Source organism: Propithecus coquereli, unplaced genomic scaffold (assembly GCF_000956105.1).
Source record: "Propithecus coquereli isolate 6110/MARCELLA unplaced genomic scaffold, Pcoq_1.0 Scaffold15, whole genome shotgun sequence".
Lineage (NCBI taxonomy): Eukaryota > Metazoa > Chordata > Mammalia > Primates > Indriidae > Propithecus > Propithecus coquereli.
Window position 1 is genome coordinate 2,772,656 of NW_012139413.1, and position 21,895 is coordinate 2,794,550.

A 21,895-nucleotide genomic window follows, 5' to 3' on the forward strand; every position below is an offset into this window, starting at 1 on the left:
TATAAAAATCAGTTATCTTTTCCTCATAACACAATTGATTACCTACCAGACATGTTCCCATTCTCATGTTTCTTTAGGTGCCTGTCCAAATTGGTTTGCTGACCAAAACACCTATCACATAAGTGACACTTAAATGGCTTTTCCTTATTGTGGATGTTTCGAACGTGCCTCTGCAAGTTAGAAGATATGCTAAACGATCTGTCACAGTATTTGCATCTGAAAAAAAACAGAGAAAATATTTGCAAGCAAATCAAAAGATATTTCTCAAGATTAGTAAACCAGGTATAAAAAATCATCACCCATAAAAACGACATTTTAAAGAAAAGGCACAGGGAAGAATACTATTCACACAGTCAAGATTTCAATTGCAATAGACTTTGATTGCTTTAAAGATTCTCATGACTTTATGTAAAACCACAATAAAAGATTGGTGATTTGATTGCTCCCAAATTTATTAGGGTAATCAGTTCCAATATTTTAAATAAACTTCACAGAATTAAGCACATTAAGAAATAGTAGCTTTGTTTTATCTTCTGCTTATGACATAATAATTAAATCCTTTGTAAACAAATGAAATAAGTTCATATATTCTTTAAATAAAGTAAAAATATCACTTTTAATTCAAAATTTCAGTCTGATTAACTAATTTCTTAGTAAATTCACTTTCTCGGTTGCTAATCCTAAAAGAAATTCTGTTATCTTCTTCAAAACAGCAATAAACATTCTAAACTTTCAAAACTGAGACAATATGAATGGTTTAGTCTGATACCAAATAAACTGATTTTCATAACCTTTAGTGATTAGGAATCCCCAAAGCTTTTACTCTGTTAATCTTTAAACTGTTACCAAAACAAGTGATAATGCCACTAAATTCTCCTTTTGCAATAAAAGCAAAGGTGAAGACCTCCCCTGTCCCTATTTCCCCCAATTTTCATTTCTATTTTTTTTTTTTTTTTTTCTGTAGCATTTTTTAACCAGGTTAGTTTTTCAGGAAAGCACTTGTTACTGGTTGGTTGTCTTCCATGTGATAAAGTATTATAAATTATTTTAAAGTTTTCCTTTAGTCATAAAATGAAAATATAAATATGTAAGACCTCTCCCCCCAGCTCTTATCAGCAAAGAAGAAAAGGAGATTTTGTAATTGATGGGATTATTCTCCTCTGGCATTTTAAGGTAAAGATTTCATCATTTGTTCGTTTGATTTTTTTGGCGTGTTGCTTGAAAGAAAAAATTGACTTCTCCGAATGACTTTTAAGGGAAAATTTCTAACTTAGAGGACAGAAAATTCTTAACTCATTCTTCCATGTGTGAAGGGCCCTTCACCTCCCACTTCTGAAAGCAGACTCACTGGTTCGAGTACTCTAAATCAGAAATCACCCCATTCAACTTGAGGTTCTTGGGCTTCCATGGCTGTCCTTATGTGCCAGAAGTCTAGTCAGTTCAGTGAGAAAAGTAATCTATTGAACTAGTTACTTTGGCATAGTCTCAATAAACCAACACAAATACTGATTTAATTTTCCTCCTTTAAAAAAATTGTTCTGGCATAAGGTTCCTCAACTTTCCTCACTTATAATATTAATAAAAAAATGTGTGAAACTCCACATTGATGGTAGTTGTAATATTTTAGCCTTTGCTTTTGAAAAAAATGCACATGAAGTCATGGCCTTTTCTGCAATAACTTCCTTCACCTCCAAGGCCCACTGCAATGAGAACCATGGTATATTTAGCACAATTGTGTTGTGCTAAGCAGAACAGCCTAGGAAACAATGTTAGAGTAAACTTATATTCCCAAAAAACACTTTCAAAAAAAATGTCACTAAAAACAGTTTCTACACAAATCATGAGGAAGACAGATTTTTTGTTTCTCACATGCTTCTAACTTTCTGCTTGTGTACGAAGGAGATTTTCCAAATCTAGTAAACATCATCCCCTCAAATATGAATAATATTGGCCAATAAGGATGTTATAACCAATGATCAGCTGTTACTTTTTATCTCTTCTCTGCTAATGTCTTGGCCAGAAGACCAAGTACTCTAAATAAAAAATCATTCCATCCCACTCCAATAAATTAGTAGGCGGTTAAGAGACAGCTCAATTCAGAGCCTACATTTCAGAAATTCTTAAAATGAGCACATAATGCGATCACGAGCAGTATACTATTAAGCCTTTCTAGTTACTGAATGTAGATTTAGGGGTCAAGGGAGTCTTTGAGATCACCCAATGAGATTAAAAAAGACCTTGAAGTGAGAGCTCCAAGACTGGGTTTTAGTTCTGGTTCTATTCATATGAGATTTTACAGAAGGCAATTAGCATCTGTAAATCTGACTTTTTCATTTATAAATCAGAAGGGATGGACAAATAATTGTTTAAAATCTCCAACTCTGCCAAAATTCTGGTCTGTATTATTTTTAAATACATGTACAATAATAACACCATTTTATGAGGCATAATAAAATTGTCCATTTTCTTGTTCTTGCATTTTAAAAAGTCTTTGAAACCTGACAAATTATTTATTTATTTATTTTAATGGAAAAAGGTAGCATTCAGACAAAAATAATTTTATGTGTATGCAATGTACAAAAATTTCAAAGGAGAATAAAATTATGATATTAATTAAGTAAACTTTCATTCTTTAAAGATACATTTATGACTACCTAATCCTGTGTGCAAGGAATTGAACATTAAATAATGTAGGTTATATTTTAAAATTAGAAGGGGGAATTTTGCTTATTTCCATTTTTTTTATAAACAATAACATTAAAATTAGATGTGTCCTATGTGTCATATGGCTAATCTTGACATTTAACAGAATAAGCTAAGAGATACTCTAGGAAATTATTGATTAAATTGCCTCTTTTCCTATAATACTGTGGTCTCCAACCCCCGGGCTGAAGACTGGTACTGGTCTGGCCTGTTAGGAACCCGCCTGCACAGCAGGAGGAGGTGAGCAGGGAGGCAAGCAAAGCTTCATCTGTATATACAGCCACTCTCCATTGCTTGCATCACCGCATAAGCTCCACCTTCTGTCAGATCAGTGGCAGCATTAGATTCTCATGGAAGCGCGAACCCTACTGTAAACTGCGCAGGCATGAGAGAGATCTAGGTTGCACCCTCCTTATGAGAATCTAATGCCTGATGATCTGAGGTGGAGCTGAGGCGGTGATGCTAGCACTGGGGAGTGGCTGCAAATACAGATTATCACTAGCAGAGAGGTTTGACTGCACAGTAAATGTGATGCGCTTCAATCATCCTGAAACCATGCCCCCACCCCCCAACCCCGTCCATGGAAAAATTGTCTTCCATGAAATCGGCCCCTGGTGCCAAAAACGTTTGGGGCCACTGCTATAATATCCTCTATTTTGTCTGTTCTTCTTCTCATCCCACGTTTCATTCTTCCTCGCTGCCCCACATGTTTAAGATTTATTCCTTAAACTTCTATTGAGAACTTTGGAAACTGACTTAGCTGTGCTGGAAAACCAAGAATATAAGGGTTGTTAACTCCTAGCAGAGATTCGAGCCCTGAAAAAGGGAGGCTGCAATGTTTTTGTCAATTAAAATAATTTTTTAAATGGCTAGCATTTCTTAAATGCTTATTCTGTGCCAGGCACTGTGCTAGAACTTTTACATTGAACGGCAGGAAGCTCTGACTAAAGAAATTAGGACTCTTCTAATTTTGATCCTACTGAGTCAATTCTTCCTTGACTCCAAATTGAACAGACATACACTCAGACAAGCACAAAAGTAGCCTCCTGTACAATTGTGCCGAGTTCACTTTATTACAATATTTATCAAGATATTTAGCAAGATTCATTGTCAAACCTGTAAGGCTGCTCTCCTGTGTGGGTTCTCAAGTGCCGTGTTAGATTCGCAGACCTTGGAAAAATCTTGCCACAGTATCTGTTATGAAGAGATGTTTACAAGAGAAAGTCAGCATAGTCGACTTTATTTCACTCAAGCCGCATAGCAGCCACACGCTTATTCCTGATTTAATTAATCTTGCATGGAACTCACATGTCTTTGGTATCTAAAATTTGCAACAAAGTCATTCTACAGATATAAATAACTCTGCAAATAAAGAGTGCATTATGAGATCTGGTTGAATTTGCTCATGCATAAGCAAGCAGTTTATGAAAATAGACTTTAGTTTTGATGACCCCCATATGCCTCTCTTATTAACTCCGTATCTTTACATTCCCAAAATTGAACCAGACAAGGGGATAAAAAAATGATGAGAGTTTGTGATTCTGGGTTGATGTAAACAGATTTCAAATGTTTCAACTCATTTTACATGTCAGCCACAGTGACAACTCCCTATACATAGAGAGGTATCAGATTAGACAAGATCCTGAGACTTCATCCATCAAGGTATGTACCCATAAAAGCTTTTCTGGAAAGAAAGTGACATGTTTTCCAAAGTGCAGATAAATTGATATGCCTGAGTCAGATACCACAAATTCCTGAAGACAATTTTGAAATTATCAGTACAATTTATTTAGAAAAAAATCACACAGAAACCGGAAACATAAAACAAGCTTTACTGCTGATGAATAAAAAGAAATTTACTAACTAGTATTCCTCACTTATGGACTTTATTCATCTTTCATTAATGGCCTTATTCTTCAATGCCATGACAATTTGTAAGTATATGCTTGAGGACAGTAGTGTTATACCTTTGGATGAAAATAATTAACTGTGAAAGAAAATTCATAAATATCAAAGTGAGACAAGTAGATAGTATTTGGACTGTTTCCAACCTCATTTATCACAACCAAATGGCCTGTGTTAAAATTCTCATTTAATAATAATTTTTAAAACGACTATTTTTATATCTCACTAAATAAAGAACACTTTGAAGTGTCTGACATCTATCATGGTGGCTATTAATCATCTAATCAAGAATAATTTCCAAAACAAACAGCAGGGCCTTTTGAAATCAGAGGGGAGATTTTTGGGAAGTCAACCATAATTAACTTTACAGTTACCTGCAGGTATAGCGCTCCTTTCCCTTCCGCAGGATGTTCTCTGGCAGGGCGTTGGGAGGTGCTCTGAAGTTGAACATAGAGGGCACTGACTGTAGAAGCTCACTGGCCTCAGGTTTCAGGGCACTGAAGCTCTCTAGCTTTTCCGCCATGTTTTCAATAGCTGACATCTGAAAGCCAAAAGCACAAGACCATGAAGGGTCTGACATCTTTTCTTCTGTAACAATCTCTGGCAAACCAAGAACATCATTAAAAATGAAGCACCAAATGTGCTGAATGCAAAGGGTCGTAGGAAGAGGCTGTAGTGTCCCAATATTAAACAAACAATGAGAGAACTGATTGATTTTGGAAATAACAAAAGTAAAACCAAGCTTACAAAATGCTGGGTGAACTTTTTTCGTAAGATCTTGGTTAGGTCATTTTATAATAATCTGATATACAATTGAGCAATGAAATACATAAGGGAGATAATAAAGCCAAATTAACTTTTTATTTGATTAAGTGACAGCACTGGTATTATATTATGGGCATCAACATAATGAAAATTACAGAGAAAGGTGCTATATGCCTTGACTAGTAATGAAAACCATAAGAATCATGGAGTCCCATGAAAAGAACTCACAGCCTGAAAGAATATAAAGTGTTACAAAATTGAAACTTAAGCCCAATTTGTGTAACTCAGAAAAAATTAATATGTAAGAGGTGTATTGCCTAAGACTACATTGAATTATTATCTGGATATAGCAGATTTTTAAGTGGGATCATATACAAGGAATTTTAATGAAATATTAATTTGTTCTGGACAAAGACCGAGTTGAACTGATGGTTCATGATATATTATCATAATTTCATGTAGGATAACTTGGCATGCACATTATAAGACTAGGGGAGCAGTTCATGTAACCATACTCAGCAAAATATTCTTGATGAAAAATTATCCTGCCTAATTTTTCCCCCAACAATCTAATTTATGTTGCTTATAATCTTCAAGTTTTTGTCCACCTGCACACGTATTTGACAGTCACAATCAGAGGATGTCATTTACTTTTAAAGTTAGCTTGATTCTTAATGTCCACAGTTAGAGGGACTCTCCCCTTCCCTTCAACCCTCTCAAAATTTTAAGTTTCCTCAGTGCTCACATTTTATTTGGAAGCTGCTTACTACTAAATTTTCAAGTAGAAAAAGCAAACACTCTGGCCATCTTGTTAAATCAAGTCACCCATTATTTATTTGGTTCTCAGGGCAGTATGCCATTAGAAAGCTCAAAAAGCTATTAAAAAGGTGTTTGCACTGTACATGCATTCTGTATGTTTCTCAAAGGGTTGGGGCAGCAGACCAGAAGCCACACAAGGACCGAGATGACAACAACTACAAATTCAAGGAACTGGGCAACTCAAGAGACTAATTCTTTTGCTGATGAGACAGCAAGACAGAGATGGAGGCCTAATTTATAAGCTCAAGTTAAAAATAAAATGCAACATCTCCCACTCAAAAGAAAAATTAACAAAATATATATTCTGTGGACACAGCTGGATAGAATACCATCAACTTCTTACTAGAGCAAAATCTTAACAGCATGGCCTTAATATGATCTCTTCTCACAAAAGGAATATTGTATGTTTGATTCTTCAAATGACTATTCATGTTCTAGTTAGTTCTGTTTCTTTTCTCTTTATCCTGGAGCCTGCCCTCTCATTTCATGCCCAGTCTCCTAATGCTAGCTACAAATTGCAACCTACAGGGTACCACTGCCAATTTGCCAAATGTCTTTCATCAAACACGATACAAAAAAATCTCAGAGGAAAGTCAAGATACATTTACTTGTCAGACGACAAATGTGAACGCATTGGGAGGCAGTAAGGGCTATAAGCTCAGGGGTTTGATTCATAATCACTCAGCTGCTAAAACATTCTCCACAGATGCAAGAGGACAGCACATTTGTCACTATGAAGGATTTTGACACATACTGATCACAGGGCAGAGATATGGAATGATGATACTGCTCAGAGAGGTTGGAGGAAATTCTGTCTCTGCAGAATATGGTCATTATTCCCTTCTAGCCCGAGCATTAGCATTTTCAGATTACTTTGGATTTTATTTGTTAAAAGTCAATCCAGAAATATTTTATGATGCTATTGTATTTTCATTTATTCCTTCTAATTGTTCTTTGCAGAAAATCATTTTGATATTCCACCCACCATGAAATAAATCATCTGAGTGAAAAATGACCTCTGGCCTTCAAGCTGATTAGTAGTAGCAGTAACAAGCAAGGGTGAGGGTCATGATCGCACATATTTATTGGGAAGAACAGTAAGTGCAGGGGTAATGATTATAAATGTTTTATTTATGTACATTTAATATTTGAGTAAAGTTTCATTATCTAGTGGTTTTAAATCATTTGAGTGTCTGTCCTGCTGACACACTCAGATTCCTGCAACCATACATCTTATAGAAACACTTTCCCTTTTATATGGAAAATAGCTTACTCATGACTATTATTCTCAGCTTTCATCTCTAGCACACATAAACTACAAGTCCTTCAAGTTATTTGAGAGCAATTGGCTGTTGAGAAATGTGTCTTACTTTAGTAGCTGCTAATAGCGAGCTTCTTTTGAAGAAAGATCACTGTGATTACTTTTCCTCAAACTGTTTCGATTTGGGAAAACCATCAAGAAACAAGAAAATATAATATGGGCTTGATGGCTAAATAACAACATTCTTAAAGATAATAGGAAAAAGAGTAAGGGTTACAAAGTGCCTATCTTATAAGCCATTCCAACTTTGGCTTTTGGTGTCAAATGAAAAGAGGATTCAATTCGAGTGGGGAAAGGGAGAGGAAAACAAGTGGGAAGTGAACTGAGGGTAGCTATGAACACCACACACACACACACACACACACACACACACACACGCACACCCCACACTTTCTGCTCGGCTAGCAACCACTAAAGCAACGTAAAAGCTTTCACTGAATCCTTCCTTTCATCTTCCTGATATTTGTTCTCAGAGCAGTTGACCTCAGCTGGAAAGAGTAAGTTTCCATGTTAGCACAGATAGAGGTGACTTAGACATCTGCCAGGTGGGGTAGTTTAGTAGTTCCATGACCAAGATCAACCGGAGTTTATACCTTAGATTAAGGTATTGGATTAACATTAGCTTTATCTACCAGCCTGGGTAACAGAAAAAGACCTTGCCTCTACAAGATATCAAAAACTTAGCCACAGGTGGTGGCACACGCCTATAGTCTCAGCTACTCAAGAGGGTGAGGCAGGAGGATCACTCGAACCCAGGAGTCTGAGGTTGCAGAGAGCTGTGATGACACCACAGCACTCCAGCACCCAGGCAACAGAGTGAGACCCTTTCTCAAAAAAAAAAAAAAAAAAAAAAAAACTAGCTGTATCTAGTATACAGATTTGCTGGTCTGACTCATATGATGTTCCTCCAGAAGTAACATACTTTTCATAGAAGAAGTAGCAAGTTTTGGCATTCATTTTAAAATCTGACTTGGGATTTTTAAAATCAAGCAACATGGGGATAAATGGAACAGAATTCAGCTATATATATTTTTAAATTATGAAAAATCCAATGAAAAAGGCAATGTGTACTAGTATGAATAAGAAATTTGCTGAGAAGGGGGAATATAAAGGGGGAAGTTAGATCATATATTTTAAAAATGTATTGCCATGTGATCCATTAATGTCATAGGCTAATCTAAGATCAGTAAATGACAGGTTTTTTCTATGGAACAGTAATTTTTATTTACATATATAATAGTTGTTGATGTTATCTATAACCAGATGTCTGGAAGAGGAAGTCATTTCAGCCCCTTCCAGTTCCCAAGAGGCTATTAACTTTATACTGACGCAAACTAATATTTAGACACAATTCCCTAGCTCCTACCAAAAAATGTAGCTATCTCTCTAGTCAAATAAAGTTAGTATTTTTAAAAACATTTCAGCAGGCAAGATATCATCAGCTGGGTCCTAAGCACTTAGTTTAACATTTATTATCTTGCAGCCAATAATTGATGACATAAAAAAGTTTCTTATTAAAACTATTAAAGTGACAACCTGATTATATGAAATGATATGTCCAATGGCACCATGAATTATGTGACCTAATGTTTTATAAATTAGATTACACATGGCTTTATCATAAAATAACTAACTTTTCATAAATAACTTATGATGGGAAAGTTTGTAGATTTGGTGGTTTTCTATATTTACTCACTTGATAATCTTGAGAAATCTTAAAATCATGGTCATTTGGGGGAAGAAGTAAATATCCATATTTTATAGTTATCTCACTCCATGTATCATATCCAGCGGTCATGATTATGAAATCACTTAGAATTATTTTTACCACTAAAAATTATAAACATATATCTTTAATATTTCCCACTAATACATGTTTTATAATACCAATGTAAATCACAGATTTGAAAAATCTATGACTTCAAAGAAGGGGAGTGTTTCAAAGTACTGCTATGGCAGGTGTCATGCTGTTGGATTATAAGGAAAGTAAGTCTAACTTAAAATCCGAATTGGCTTCGTAAGTTGGTAGACATTGGCCGTGTATGCAGGGGGGTAACACCTTAAACCTCAAGCAGCTAAAAACAGAGCCACTATCAAAGTCATACTGTACCTTAGAAAGGATGAGGACCGTGAGGCATGATACTCAGGACAGACCTCTACCAGGAAAGGCAAAGGAGGAACACTGGAAATGCAGGGCAGGACAACCAAAGAACAGCTCCACGACTCCATCTACTACACAACGTTGCCTAAGGTTGTGGCACTCTCGCACTCTCTCTCTCCCTCTCTTTTCATAAATACATTAACAACTTTTTAAGTAAATGAACTTAAGCCGTAAAAGTCTATTGGAATAAGAAAAAAAATCCCAGTTTGTCACATAGTCCACAAAAGAGATAAAATGGAGGATTTTGTGGTAAAGAAAAACTAACACGAGGTAGAGGAAATAGGTAACCAGTAAAGTGCTCCAACTCAAATTAATTTATATATAACTCTATGGTGGCTTCAAAAGGATGGTTGAACTATATCCCATGATTTTGCCCATTCCTCAGAAATCAGCATAATTTTCGGTAAAGTAAAAGCATACATACTAAGAGGAAATTTTATAATATATGTTATTTCCATTGACCAAGTTTTATTTGGGGGTAAAAACTAAATAAGCACTATTCTTTGTATTTTGAATATCTTCCCCAATAAAAAATAAAGCTGCCCCCTAGTATCATTAACTGAAACTGACTCTATCTGGAAATAGCAACTGAAAGTTAAGGAAGTGAGACTCAATGCTAAAAGACCCATTCACTAGTTAGATATGGATTTTTAAACATTTAGTCTTATTTCTTCAAATAGCCAGAACCAATTTCTGCCCTGGGATATATGGATGTGAATTCCAATGTTAGCCTATATCTACACATAAGTTCAGGTTTTATCATTTTAAAGGCTTTATCAAAAGCATCTTTACATGCTGATACAGGGTCCCCCAAATAATGGTTGTTTCCACTTAGTGACCCATTTCGAAGGCTCTTTTAACAACATGCTCCCAAGTGTCCAGAAAGAGTTCCACATCAAGGTATAATTATGTGGAATGGGTCAGGTTTATCAAATAAAATCGTTCTGTAAACAATTTATAGCTCACTAAACACCCAGTTATAACTGAAAGTATGCAGCTTGACAAAGCAGGGAAATTCTCTCGCATTTACTGGAAAGGAGTTCCAAATTCTTTACGTCTGTACAGCAATTTAGAATGTAAGCTGTTTTCTTTTTAATGCTACATTACTTTAGTCAAAAATATAAGTAGGAAACTTACCCAAGTTCTCTGATCAGGCAGTTGGAACTGGGAGCAAAATTGAAACAAAAACAAAAAATTACTTCTGTGTTGGTATCTTTACTGCAATCTATCCTTTGAGAAATTAACATTTATACTAAATTAGTAATTTTTTCTTATCATGTAACTGTACCTTGAGTAAAAGCTTTGGAAAAGAAAATTAAATATTTTTATAACACTGCTGAATTTCGTCTATTTACCTAAATTAAATGTTAGAATCAAGGTTATAAACCAGAATGTTCTTTTACCCAAGAAAACTAAGTGCTACTTACTACTGTATCCTACAGCAAAGTAGACGCTTCCTTTTTATCACTCATTACAAAACAATATCCCTAAATTTTACTTTAACAACTAAAAAAAAATTAAGCAATTTCCTGAAGAAATCAAATCTCTTGCAATTTTATAATGTTAATAACAAAGAAACAATATTTACTCAAATGTAAATCATTGAGTAACAAAAAGGTAATGTACTTGGAAATTCGCTGCCTGACTTTTATTAGTACGGCAATCAGACAATCAGTAGTCAAAACATTTAAGAATATTAATTAAAAAATTAAAAAGATCTAGTTATTTATGACAAGGTTCACCAGGAAAAACTCCAGTGGGTTAGGAGCTCTTCCACGAGGCACAAAGATTATATCCTTAAAAATATCATTTTGCAGGCCGGGCGTGGTGGCTCACGCCTGTAATCCTAGCTCTTTGGGAGGCTGAGGCGGGCGGATTGTTTGAGCTCAGGAGTTTGAGACCAGCCTGAGCAAGAGCGAGATCCCGTCTCTACTAAAAATAGAAAGAAATTAATTGGACAACTAAAAATATATAGAAACAATTAGCCGGGCACGGTGGCGCATGCCTGTAGTCCCAGCTACTCGGGAAGCTGAGGCAGGAGGATCGCTTGAGCCCAGGAGTTTGAGGTTGTTGTGAGCTAGGATGACACCACGGCACTCTAGCCCAGGCAACACAGTGAGACTCTGTCTCAAAAAAAAATATATATATCATTTTGCTTTGTTATAGGGGGTAGATATCTTGCTTTCATACATTTTGGTATCTTTAGTAAGGAAAATATGTAGTTTTTAAAGGATGAAAGCTTTATCGCAGAAGAAATCTAACAATAAGAAAGCCTCATTGAAAGCAAAAGACAAGAATAGGGGCAGAATATTTATGTAATTTTTCACAGTAATATATAAGCGATAGCTTGGGAAAAGACTAAAGTATCGCCAGTTCCTTGGAATATTTACAGGATGATCAGACAATTTAAAAGGAAGAAAATAGAACGGGCACAGTAGCTTACACCTGTAATCCTAACACTCTGAGAGGCTGAAGCGGGAGGATTGCTCGAAGCTAGCAGTTCAAGAACAGCCTGAGCAAGAGCAAGACCACGTCTCTACAAAAAAAAAAAATAGAAAAACGAGCCCAGCATGGTGGCCCAAGCCTGTAGTCTCAGCCACTAGGGAGGCTGAGGCAAAAGGATTGCTTGAGCCCAGGAATTTGAGGTTACAGTGAGCTATGATGACACCACTGCACTCAGGCGCTGGCAACAGCATGAGACCTTGTCTCAAAAAATAAATAAATAAATGTAAAGGAAGAAAATATAAAAGAATGAAGAAAGAACAGAAATATAAGTAAAAGAGAGTCTTTGTTGCTGATGTACATAAAGCCAAACATTTTGAAATACAATGTGTAAATAACCAAAAATAATATTAAAAGTATGGGAAAATCAAACCAAGGAATAATAGCCAGTTTTACGCCAATTCCTATGGCAGTTCCAATGGGCTGTCAATGTGAATGCAAAGTATCCGAAACGAACCCAACAAGATGGACATTCCAGAGACCACACAGTAATGCCGTCCCTCCATTTATCTATTTGTGGCCATCATCCCCTTTTCAAAATTATAACCTAAACTAAGATACCATAAATAATTTCAACCACGTATCCAGGGAAGGCTTCCGCAATGCATATTTCTCCCTTATAGTAAACTAACTCATTTATAAGAGAAAAATGGAAGGCTAAATAGTCCTCTAGTGGCCTAACAGAGCAAACATACTCCTTCAAGAATTGAACTATGAGAGGAATTTAGACTCTGCACATTTATCTTTTAATTTTGATGTATGTGTTCACAGATTTTCAAGTGTTTTTGACAGAATTTTAAAAATGTATATTATTATTCCAAAAGGTAGTATAATGGCTCAATTATCTTTTAATAAAATTCAGTAAATTTTTATTTATTGAGTGTTCACTTATCATTGACTAGAGATCGTGGACTGGGGAGGGATGTGCTGGGTAGAACACAAAGATACACAAAAAGTGTGAAATCAGACTCACCTGGAGAATACTGCTACCAAGCATTTACATATCTGTTCCTTTGTTTTCCCTAAAACACTGAGAATGTGATTTCCTGTTTATTATTATGATAACTCTAAGAAATAGATAGGGCAGATATTATTCCCATGAAGATCCAGAAACCCAGAGGTTCCAGGAGATTTGCTCCAACATACTTTAAGTGGAAAATGAAGCAATGAATGGTCTTAATGCAAGCACTTGTTCAGCTATGAAATCATGGTAAGCCCTGAGAGCAGAGGTAAGTCCTTTTGTTTTGGCTCCTTGCTCTGTGCCGTGCTTACTTCTGCCCAGTTAGGTCGTTCTAAGAACACAGTAAGCATCTTTCCAAGTCCCCCTAGATACACGGCATAGCGCTGGCAAAGAAATTGGGCTCAAGGGTGGGAGGAGGGCGTTTTACTAACATCCTTCTATATTCACAATTAAATGCTTCTACATGCATTAATAAGAGCCTGTTCATCATTTAAGTCCTTCAACATGGCAAGTGCAATGCTGAACACATTGTGTATATAAACACTGACCCTTCCAGTTACCCTGGTAAGGCTGGTAAGACGTGATGAAAAAGGAGGAGGACTTGCCTATATCCCAGCCTGTATCCCATCAATATACAGCATTACACACTAAAACAGCCATGATGGTTATAAAAACAATGAAATATTTCTGTAGTAGTTGGTAAATAGCTTATGTCCTAAGCACCCTGAATGTGCCCCTGCTTCCCTGGCCTCTTCCACAAAGACCCCTCAGACAATCCCACTATCCAGCAAGTAAAACGTTAACAGCTGGTCCAGCAAGGGCCTCCAGAATCCTGCTCCAGAATGGCAGGAATCCATTTTTATTGGTCAGTATTAGTGATACACTACGTGTTCAATATCTTGATTATCACTCTTGCATCCTGTTCTAATAGCAACACGTAGCAACAAGCAGTCCCTCCCACCAAGACGTGACATTCTGGTGTGGGAAGGAAATACCACTGTGCTCTCACACACGTTTGTGAAGATCTGAAGGAATGATCGCCATGCTGCAAGTACTGGACATGTGCCTCATCTTTTGTGATCCTTCATTAACTCTGAGAATATTAAAATATAATACATTTTCTCTCCTTTTATTTTATTTAGAAATATATACCTAATATATTTATAATAACTGTGTACACAGGGAGTTGGTAGGCAAAATTGCCCATCTTATGAACCAGTAAATTTACCTTGGTTGGCTAGAAATCTTTGAATTTTATAGTGAATGGGGACCATACACCCAACTCTCCTATTTCACAGATAAAAAAAACTAAGAGTCGGGTAGACTGAGTTGCCCAAAGAAACTGAATCCCAGTCTTGTTTTTTTCTCCATTATACCATGTACCCATAGCACTCAGTTTTGAAGTGTTTAATTACTGGATTTTAAAGATTATCAAAATAGAATAACAATTTGATTACTGTCATTAAATGGACATGAATATTATATATCCTCGTAAGTATTTATTTATAATTAGAAAGGAAGTTATCAAGAGATATGTACTTTTTGTACAATATCTGACGCAAAATGCATATTATGTTCAGGTTTATTAGCCCATAAAATCTTACAAGTACTGTTTAGATCAGCCTAAATATAAAATATAAGTCCCAGGTAAACATTAACTGTTTTAGACCTTGCTTCTTTTCCATAAAGTAATTATGTAAATGATATCATTCCTTAGCCTTCCTATATAAAATTAATACTAACTGAAATGTTCTAAAACTTTTAATATTAAATCATGTATTTTCTTAGTTTGAAATAGAGTGAAAATTTTGGAGCAATAGTAGATTTATCAACCTAACCCAGGAGATTGTATTTCAACTCTCATACTCTGCTCAGGACTTTAGGAAGGTACTTGAAAAAGTAAAGGAAAAAAATCATACTCCAATATGAATTAATTTATTACCTCATAGCTTTCCATAAGACAGCTTACATAAATTTCCCCCAATTTTATTAGAGAACCATCATTTTTGGTTTGAACATATTGCATCAGAACAAATTAGTTTGCTCTGTTTTCCAGCATTTTCATAAAAATGTTGCTAACTACAAAGACCAGAGTTTGTATCCTTTAACCAAAAATAAAATAAAACATAAATTAAGAAACCAGATTCGAGATGTTAATATACTATATTTGTTCAATTCTCCAGTTGATTGATATGTAAATCAGGTTTTAGAACTTGGTTTTAGAAAATGAGCAAATATGTAGGGACACAGTAATGACCCAATTAGATAATGCTGCTTTGCATTTTCTTTGCACTGAGAAACTGCATATATTTTGATAAATGGACACAACTCCATTCAGAAAATAGCTCTGTGTATTGTGGTGAATTCTTGTGCAATTACAGAACTTTACTGGAATGCCCAGTGGTCTTTAGATACATTCCTTCACCCTCTATGGTAACAACTTGTCAGGTAGTCTCATTTCCTGTTTTTATCTAAGCCCAAAAAGAATAAGAATGACCTTCATGAGTTTGGGACGAGTCACAGTATGATCTATTTCTTAGTATCAGCAACCTTTAAACACAAAGACACTGTTAATATTTATTTTCTCAACTGAGTTCTGCTCACTCCAAAATGTACTTTGGCTCAGTAAATAGTTAGTAGCGGACAATAATGTAACACCAAAACCATGTTATTTTTACACACGTATTAATTAATTTTTCTTTAAAGAGCTTGGGTTTTAGTTCTACTAGAATTTCCTGTGTTCTTCCACACCAGCGTCATAGGAAATCCTAATGTTCTCAAGATGTCTTTCATTTCATTGCACCTGCTTTTCAGGATCAACAAGTTAGTTTACAAGCTGGAAATCTCAAATGCAAAATACTTACTTGTGGGTGAAACAAGAATCCTGGAGAAGGCCTCAAGTATTTCTCTTTTAAAGCTTCAAGTGGGTCAGTTAGTTTTCTTTTCTCTACTCTGAAAGGTTAAAATTAGATTTGGGAGATGAATCCGTCTCACATATCAATCACTACATAATCACCCACATTTAAGGCAGCTAACAATACAGCAAATGGTAGGCTTCTGGGAGGCACACTAATAAAAACATAAAACATATCTGTTCAGTTCTTGAAGAATACTCACCGCACTCCTAGGTGCTTAAAGAGAAAGGGTCCTATTTATAATGGAAAAATCCTACTGAATGACTCATAATAATAATGAAGAAATATGAAAAACGTGGAGTCACTAAATTAGAGGCACTTACACTTGTCACAAATTTGGTACCTTTCCATTTCAAAGGAAGAAAGAATGCTTAGTGATTCTGAAATCATGAGAACAGGGCTAATTTGAAAATTAAAGCCATTCTCGACCAAGAAGGTCATTCCCCAAATATTCATTCTATTTCTTCCCTGTTTGACAATAATAGCAAGGGAATTTTCAACTGTGCTATATACCCCGCTAGCCACTCTTTGAGGTTTACTCAAAATTATATATATAATTTTATATATATATATATGTGTGTGTGTGTGTGTGTGTGTGTGTATACACACAGAGACCCTTTGGATGCCATTGCTGACACTGCTGATGATAAACAGGGCAGGTGGGAGAAGGGTGGTGAGAAGAGGATGGGGAACTTTTTCAAGATAAAGACATATAAAACTTACCTATATAGCCCTGCTACTTTAGAAATATTTGTATTCTATTTTCTATTAAGCACACAGGGAAATGATATCATGAGTTGACTTAAAGTAACTTCTTTTATCAACTGTTCTTTTAAAAACTGTGGAATAAGTACACTTTTAAAATAGAATGAAAATAATTACCACTTCCTTAAATTTCACGTTTTGCTTTGTACATACTATTTCATTTACTGCAGTAAATGACATTATACCCATTTTATGGGTGAAAAAATAGGTCGCAGACATAGGAAGACTGAGATTTTAACACAGGCCTGACCCTAAAACTGGGCTCAAGGTCTTTCATGAGTTTGGTCAAATGACAAGCCTAGGGTCTTTACTGAGACTGAAATATCAGAGAGAAGCTGGAGATTAGAGTAAGTAAAGGGAAGGTTAGGAGGTGATGAAGATAAGTGCAATGGATATGTGGAAGAATTGGAAGCCTGTTGCCATGGAAGGGTGTCAGAAAGAAAGTCTGAGAAATTATCTTCATGAAGAACTGAAATACATCACTGAGTTAGAAATATGACCTTATCAGAAATGTGTGACGTATAATCTACATGCAAAGTATGAAAGATCTGTTTCTAGTTCTTTTTCCTTCTCTAGTAATGGGACCAGCATAGAAATTAATATACAATAATTGAAAAAAGTGCCCAAACATGCTACTGATAGCACTGAGATACTTTTGCATTGTCTTCTTTTATTCCCCTTGTAATGTTCAAATGGGGTAGCCCTTTCCATACTGGCAATATTTTCTCATTAATACATTATAGATAACATAGGTGGAAAAAAGTTTTAAGTGAAAAGAATTTGCAGCTCTAGCATCTATTAAATATTAATATTAGAAACTCAATAAATATTGTTGAATAAAAGAATAGCACCAGATCTTCTCTTCATAAAAGAGAATCAAGCAAAATATAAAAATACTCCCATCTTAAATTCTATAAAAAATTATCTACATATTCCATGACCTCTTGAAAATGTTCAAGATTTGAATATAGAAATAATGTGAAAATGCTTGTAATATTTAAAATATGTATTAATAATAGCCATAGTTATTGTTATTCATAACCATTTTTAAAAATTAGTATTTAAGAACTTAATCACTTTGAATGGTCAACTGAGTGTTACAGAATACTGCAAAAGAGGCCTTTTATTAAACTTATATATTTCATTCAAAGAAGTTTTGTATACATCAAAGGAAACTGGATAATGAAGGCATTAAACAGAGACATGTCTTTTAAGCCAACCACTCACATTATATACAAAAACTTTTTGGTAATTAATATTTCATTTACTTGGGAGTTTCCAAGAGATTTATTTAGAAAACAAATATGACCAGTACTCATTAAGGATGTGTTGGTAGGTTAACAAAGAGTAGACTCTTGCTGTTGTTTGTCTCACCTTATTCCAAATAACCTGACCCATTTAAGTACCCACACATATTTGCAATAATCCTTCAGGATTGTCATTCTTCCACCACTTGACAATTTACTTTAAATACGGCTTTCCCACATTTTCCACTCCAAAAAAAAAATGCGTTTAAAAATAAATTTATTGTCAAGGGAAAATAATTCCGTAGGCCTATTCCAAACTCCCAACTTCAGAGACATCCAAAAATAAGTCCAAACCTAATAAGCCAACTTTCTGAATAAAAAATGAATTCACTAGATTAAACAACTTTACTCTCTGTGTTATAATAATAATACTAACAAATGATTTGTTAAAAATCCACGGCTTTATAGTGTAAATACTACGTTTCACACATCTGTTCACATTTCATCATTTCCCAACGGCCCTTACCTGTAAATAGGGTCCATAAAGAAAGGGGTGGGTCTTGCATGCTGCAAGGAACCATCTGAAGCCGGTCTTGGTTCAACGTTGCCTCCTTCCTTTTCCCCAAACACATGGTTTTTTCGAGGCTCGGTCAGCTTCGTCCCACTGGCTCTACTCCTACTACCCATACTTAGATCCAGGGGCTGGTCTTGGCTTGTGGCAGGCGTCGCTGAAGGCTTGGAGGGGACGGGAGTCAAGGGCTTCTCATCCTTTCGCTTAGTGGTGAGATCAAAGGGGGACTCAGAGCTGCCCTTCTGCCCTTTCTTTACTTCGCCTGGTGATTGGGGCTCCATTTTCAAAGGTAATGATCGCAAGTCTCTATCAGGAAATGGGTACATTGATTGAGAGAATGCTGGAAAAAACGGGAGGGGAAACATGGAAGGGTAAGGTAAAGCTCCAACTTTTTTGTCTTGCAGCCCCACCAGTCCTGTTGAACCAAAGTATTTTTCAGCAATAGAAGCAATAGCCTTTATAGAATCATTCACAGCTCCTGACACCGCAGTTTGCTCCTCTAAAGATGGTGAGAAAATGGAATGATTGCTGTATTCTTTCTTATTATTTATTGAAGCCAGATTCTGAAGAGGGCTTACTTTGTCTTTGAACATGTTACCATTTTCTTTAAATTTCTCTTTATCACTTTCAATGTCACTTTCCAGATCAGAGCCCGAGGTTGTTTCCAGGTCACTGCCACTTGGCGTACTGACATCGTCAAGGTCACTACTCTCTGACTGGTCACTGATTTTCTCAAGGGGCCTCTCTTCAGAGGACCTCTCGGGCTGGAGCTCCACTGGCTTATTGTCCCCTACGGGTGGGTGTTTAGATAGTGCCTTCAAAATATCCTGTGTAGCTGGCAGTATCTGAGGATGTGTCATGAGGGGACTTTGACTTTTGTTTGTCTGTTCAGTACTTGATAGTCCTTTAACAGGAGAACTAGCAGGTATCAAAGGAGGCCTGTGGTACAAGCCGGAAGGAAACAGACCAGGGAAGCTAAAAGAAAATCCAGGAGCTGTTGGAAAGGTAAGACCAGCAGGATGCCTATTGGCACCAAAATAGTCAGCAAGGCCCGGGTTGGCATGACTCATATTAACCATGGACGTTTTATCCATAGCTGGGGTTCCAGGAAGTGAAATGCCTTGGCCAAAAAATCCACCTGCCGCAAAATGGTTCTTGCCCTCACAAAACCTCCTGTGTTTATTTAAGGAAGACGTAGTGCTGAACATTTGTCCACAGTCTTTGCACTTGATTTGGGTTCTGCAATCAGCATGCATGCGCTTATGACGACAAAGGTTTGAAAACTGAGTATAGGATTTATGGCAGACCTCACCTGTGTGCAAACAACAAAAAAGAATCTCAGGCTTTATGGCAATTGCTTCTGAATTTAGCAAGTATCACAATTGGTTTACGTAAAATTTCAATTAGGAAGCCAGTAAAAGATGTTGGAGGCACCAATCTGGGTGCTCCAAACACAGAAAACCCCATTTCATTAGATTCCAAAGCAAGGCATCCAACCTGACAAATGTCTCGAGGCAGCACATATATTTCATATATATATTTTGTCATCCCCATTGCACAATATTTTGCATAATATTTGTGTATTTCAATATTTATGGAAAAGTAAAATTCCAGCATATAATGATTCCCCACCCATATACTACACTAGTAGAATCCAAAAATTAGTCTTAAAATGCATTAAACATGAAATATAACAGGAACTCCTTTAAAATTTTAGAGCACTTAAAAAATTTTATATATTGTAGGCACCAAAATAAGATAAAACAGCCTTTCCCTCAGCCGGAAACTTCACCTTTATTGCCTCTCCCCTTGGGGAAAAAGCCTGTGACTGCTCAACCATTATTTAATTGGTATTATATCATACACTCTCATCATTCACACATCAAAGCCGCACAACAATGCACATTGTGTATTCTGAGACTTTTTTAACAATCATTTTCATGATATGAGAAAGACTGACATAATTTACAATGGCTCTATTTTAAGTCTCCAAAGGAAACAAAATTGAATGTAGCCCATCCTGCATTGCTGGTTCCCATGAACTATGATCACGTCCTCTGACTTCCCCTCACACCAGTGGCTGTGCTAACCTTCCTGCATTTATGAAACCCTCGTCCTTGGGAAACATGTCCACTTGTTGTCATAACGGCGCTGGTTATCTCGGGGCTTGACTTCTGTGCGATGTAGGCAATTGTGGTAAACGGGAGCGTTCTGTGGAAGCTCTAATCCAGAAAGAACGACACAGCAGTGGGTGCGGCTGTAAAATATCGCTCTTGACCAGATTTCGCCAATAAAGCAGAAAGTCTCCCTCCTCACGTACGTGCCAAACATATCTGAGTATATTTTAAAACCAAACATTTTAACCCTTAAGAACCTCTTTGCTAGGTAAGAATCCTACTCACTTTATAGCCTGGCAGAATTACAACATCAGTATCCTAAGCCTCAAATCTTTCATTTTACTTTACTGGGGATGAGTCACTCTATGTGTGTGCTTCCTTTGACACTCCTGTACATGTTTAATATGTGCAAAAACATGATATACCTTGTTGGTAATCGTCGAAGCAAATTTATTTTAAGAAGTTAAATTGAAGACAAAATGCAACATTTATTGCTTTCATGTGCTAGCCGCCTTTTAAGTGCAGAAATGTCGAGCTCCTAAGTCAAAGCAATAATAATTTTTTTTAAATCATGCACTGGAGATTTTATAGACTTTTGGTCAAGCAAAACTCACCCAGAATTTGTATTATTCCACACACATCCAAAGATGAAGTACCAAGTGACTGTATATCTATTTCTTTTCCTCCTAAAGGTTAAACTGTATTGTTACACATATCAGTGTGTTTGGTAATATTAAAGGAGCCTTCAACTGTGGGATGATTCATAACATTATAGAAGCTGTAACATGCATTTTAATGGGAAGAGAAGATGGGGTTGATTATTTTCAAGTTATTTTACCAGAATATATTGACGAGAGTTTGCTTTACAAGTATATAGTATTTAACCATAAACAATAAATATACATATTAAAGTTGTTCGATACACTAATTAAAATCATATGATGGAGAGGGTAGAAACATCAGGCTTTCACTAGATATAATAATTCGGCAATGAGCAATCACAAGAAAGAGTAAACAAAATATTGTTGGAATTATAAAAATGCACTAATTAAGAAAGCAACGCCTCTTAAAAGGCATTGAGAAAAATGTCTAGATGGGTATTCAGTCAAGTCATACGTTTCTGAAAGGCTTGCAATTTTTTGG

At 36.0% G+C, this 21,895-nt stretch overlaps 1 protein-coding gene across 8 annotated transcripts in view; it reads right to left on the bottom strand.

Moving 5' to 3' along the window:
* Positions 1-21,895, bottom strand: part of MECOM (MDS1 and EVI1 complex locus) — a 535,815-nt gene that overhangs the window by 12,191 nt on the left and 501,729 nt on the right. For 6 of the 8 annotated variants that reach the window (XM_012640213.1, XM_012640208.1, XM_012640207.1 and 3 more), the window contains 6 exons: positions 18,591-19,947; positions 16,002-16,089; positions 10,812-10,838; positions 4,983-5,149; positions 3,820-3,897; positions 47-216 (listed from right to left, as the gene is read on the bottom strand). In XM_012640213.1, coding sequence (XP_012495667.1) covers positions 47-216; positions 3,820-3,897; positions 4,983-5,149; positions 10,812-10,838; positions 16,002-16,089; positions 18,591-19,947 — 1,887 coding nt within the window. The remainder of the gene's footprint in view (positions 1-46; positions 217-3,819; positions 3,898-4,982; positions 5,150-10,811; positions 10,839-16,001; positions 16,090-18,590; positions 19,948-21,895) is intronic. The other 2 variants (XM_012640215.1, XM_012640214.1) reach the window with 1 other exon arrangement.